General features: G+C 61.5%; 1 protein-coding gene across 2 annotated transcripts in view; it reads right to left on the bottom strand.

Moving 5' to 3' along the window:
* The window catches only part of SCARB1 (scavenger receptor class B member 1), a 34246-nt gene extending 32307 nt beyond the window's left edge, over positions 1 to 1939 (bottom strand). For both annotated transcript variants that reach the window (XM_077747999.1, XM_077747998.1), the window contains exons 1-2: positions 1786 to 1939; positions 104 to 245 (exon numbers count right to left, since the gene is read on the bottom strand). In XM_077747999.1, the coding sequence (XP_077604125.1) occupies positions 104 to 245; positions 1786 to 1907 (264 nt within the window). In that variant the 5' untranslated portion in view covers positions 1908 to 1939. The remainder of the gene's footprint in view (positions 1 to 103; positions 246 to 1785) is intronic.
* Positions 1940 to 2615: the final 676 nt, after the last annotated feature.

The raw sequence follows: 2615 nt of genomic DNA, 5'->3' as shown, positions 1-2615 counted from the left end.
GTGGGGGGTGGGGCGGGCCGTGCAGGGGGCAGGGAGAAGAGGGCCGGAAGCCCTCGGGGCCCAGGGGAAAGGCGGGTGTGGGGCGCGGCCCCGGCAGCCTTACCAGGACCAGGATGTTGGGCATGACGATGTAGTCGCTCTCCAGGCCGTGGGACCTGTCGGGCTGGAATTGGAAGCTGCGGTACTCGAGGAACGACACGGTGTCATTGTCGTTGAACGTGATGTTGCTCTTGTGCCTGAACTCCCTGCGGNGGAGCCACCCCGAAGAGCCCCCCAATCCCACACGGCCCTCCGCGCGGCCGAGCGCCGCCGGCCTCCCCGGCCTCCCCCTCCCGCTGCGGCGTGGCGGCTCTTCCGAGGGACACAGCGTAGCACAGTGGTTAGGAGTGCGCACTCTGGGGACAGAGGGCCCTCCATGACTTACTACCAGGGCCTCAGCCTTCCCACCTATAAAATGGGAGTGATAAGAAGACCCACTCCGTAGGGCGGTGGTGAGGACTGAGTGGGTCAGTGCATGCGGCCCGAAGCGCAGGAGACGCTGTGTAACTATGCTGCTGTCGTTACTCTCTCTGGCTCTTCATTCTCTACAAAGCATCCAGAGAATGTCTGAAAACTGGAAATCAGATCCATGCCCTCCCACCAGCAAGCCACCTGTGCAGACAGGATAAAATCAAGCTCCTAACGTGGCCTCTGAGGTCCTCGACACCCAACCCCACCCGATGCTCTGGCCTCGTCTCTGCCACTGTCCCCCCTCACTCACCCCCGGCCGGCCGCTCAGGCCTCCTCCCCCCGGACCACCAGACTCTGCCTGCCTCAGGACCTTTGCACCAGCTGCCGCCTCTGCTGGGACCCTCCTCCCCCAGATCGTCACACAGCGGCACCCCCTTCTCATCACTCAGGCCAAGGGAAGCACCCCCCGGCAGAGGTGCCCCCATGACCCTCCAGCTAGACCAACCCCGCTCACACCCCGCCCTCCAGCACTCTCCACGTTCACCTGCTTGGCTCTCGCCACACTTACAGCCACCTGATTTGCCCACATGTTTACTCTCTCCCGTTGGATGTCAGCTCTGTGAGGCCTGGGTCTGCCTTTCCCAGTGACTGGCACAGTGCCTAGCACGCAGGAGGTGCCCAATAAACGCTTCCGGAAGGAAGAAAATGATATGAACTTTGGCAAAGGAGGCTCAGCTCCGAAGCCGTTCACGGACAAGTTCGGCTGGCAGTTCTGTGACGTGACTCGTCCCAGAAGGCGGAACGGGCAGGGGCCGGGAACTGGGTCTCACACCGGAACGGCCCTCCCTCTTCTCTCGGAAAACTGCTCCGGCCGATTCAACAAGCCGCGCTCCCCCAAAGACCAGGATCCAGCGGAGGGGGCCACGCAGCAGCCGCGACGATGCGCCAGCCACGGACGTGTACTGGGCACTACTGCATGCCAGGCACCGCGCCAAGGGCTGCCTGCGATCCCACCCAGTCCTCGGGACCTCACAGCCACCCCAGGGTGGATGCTGTTATCGCCATTTCACAGATGGGGAAACTGAGGCACAAGGAAAGCCCACCCCTTCCTGCAATCAGAAAGCCGCAGTTCTTAACCCCAGGAGGTCTCTCTCCGGAGTCCGTGGTCTCAACCACCGGACACTGGACTGGGGAAAGCAGGGTGACCTTGAGCGAGCCCCTCTACCACTAGGGGCCTCCGTTTCCTCATCTGTAAAATGGGGTGATGACCCAGCCCCCTCACCCCGCCCAGGGCAGCCCACCTGAGAGGCCGGCCCCAGCCCGCTCCGTCCTCACCTGTACACGTAGGGCCCGCGCTCCCGCACCTGCGGCTTCTCGCCCGAGAGGATGGCGCTGGGGTTGACAACGTCGAAGAAGTAGACGGACAGGTAGAAGGGGACGGGGATCTCCTTCCACATGTTGAAGGACAGGCTAGTGGGGTCGATGCGCACATTCTGTGGGGACAAAACAAACACGTCCATGAGGAGAGTGACCCGTGCCGCACCCCCCCCCCACCCCACGCAGCCAGAGCAGTGCCCAGAGCCGCTGGCGCCGCTGGGCCGCACCCGCGAGGGGTTCCCTGCACACACTGCGTCCACCCACAGGCACGAAACTCCTGCTGTCGCTTTGTCTTTTTTTTAAGATTTTTTTCACGTTTACTTATTTATATTTGAGAGAGAGAGAAAGAGCGAGCACAAGAAGGGGGAGGGACAGAGAGCGAGCGAGACACAGAGTCCAAAACAGGTTCCAGGCTCTGAGCTGTCAGCACAGAGCCCGACGCGGGGCTCGAACCCACAAACCACGAGATCATGACCTGAGCCGAAGTCGGACGCCCAACCGACTGAGCCCCCCAGGCGCCCCTGCTGTCATTCCTCCATCGTGTTTCAGTAACAGTAACCTGATCAGAGCCCGGGAGACGGCTGCAGAAACGTGGGCTCCGTGTGGCCAAACGGATCATTCATTCATTCATCAAAGTTTTACTGAGCACATACTGCATACCAGCCACTCTAAGAGCTGGGGATAACAGAGTGAACGGGACAGACCCCAATGCCCACCTCTGTGGGGTCCCTCATCTAGCAGGGGAAAGGCAGGTACTTGTTACACACGAAGGTAACACATGTGCCGTG

The sequence above is a fragment of the Crocuta crocuta genome, unplaced genomic scaffold (assembly GCF_008692635.1).
Source record: "Crocuta crocuta isolate KB4526 unplaced genomic scaffold, BGI_CrCroc_1.0 scaffold29, whole genome shotgun sequence".
In the NCBI taxonomy this organism is placed as follows: Eukaryota; Metazoa; Chordata; class Mammalia; order Carnivora; family Hyaenidae; genus Crocuta; species Crocuta crocuta.
This window is presented reverse-complemented; position numbering and strand designations above follow the sequence as displayed.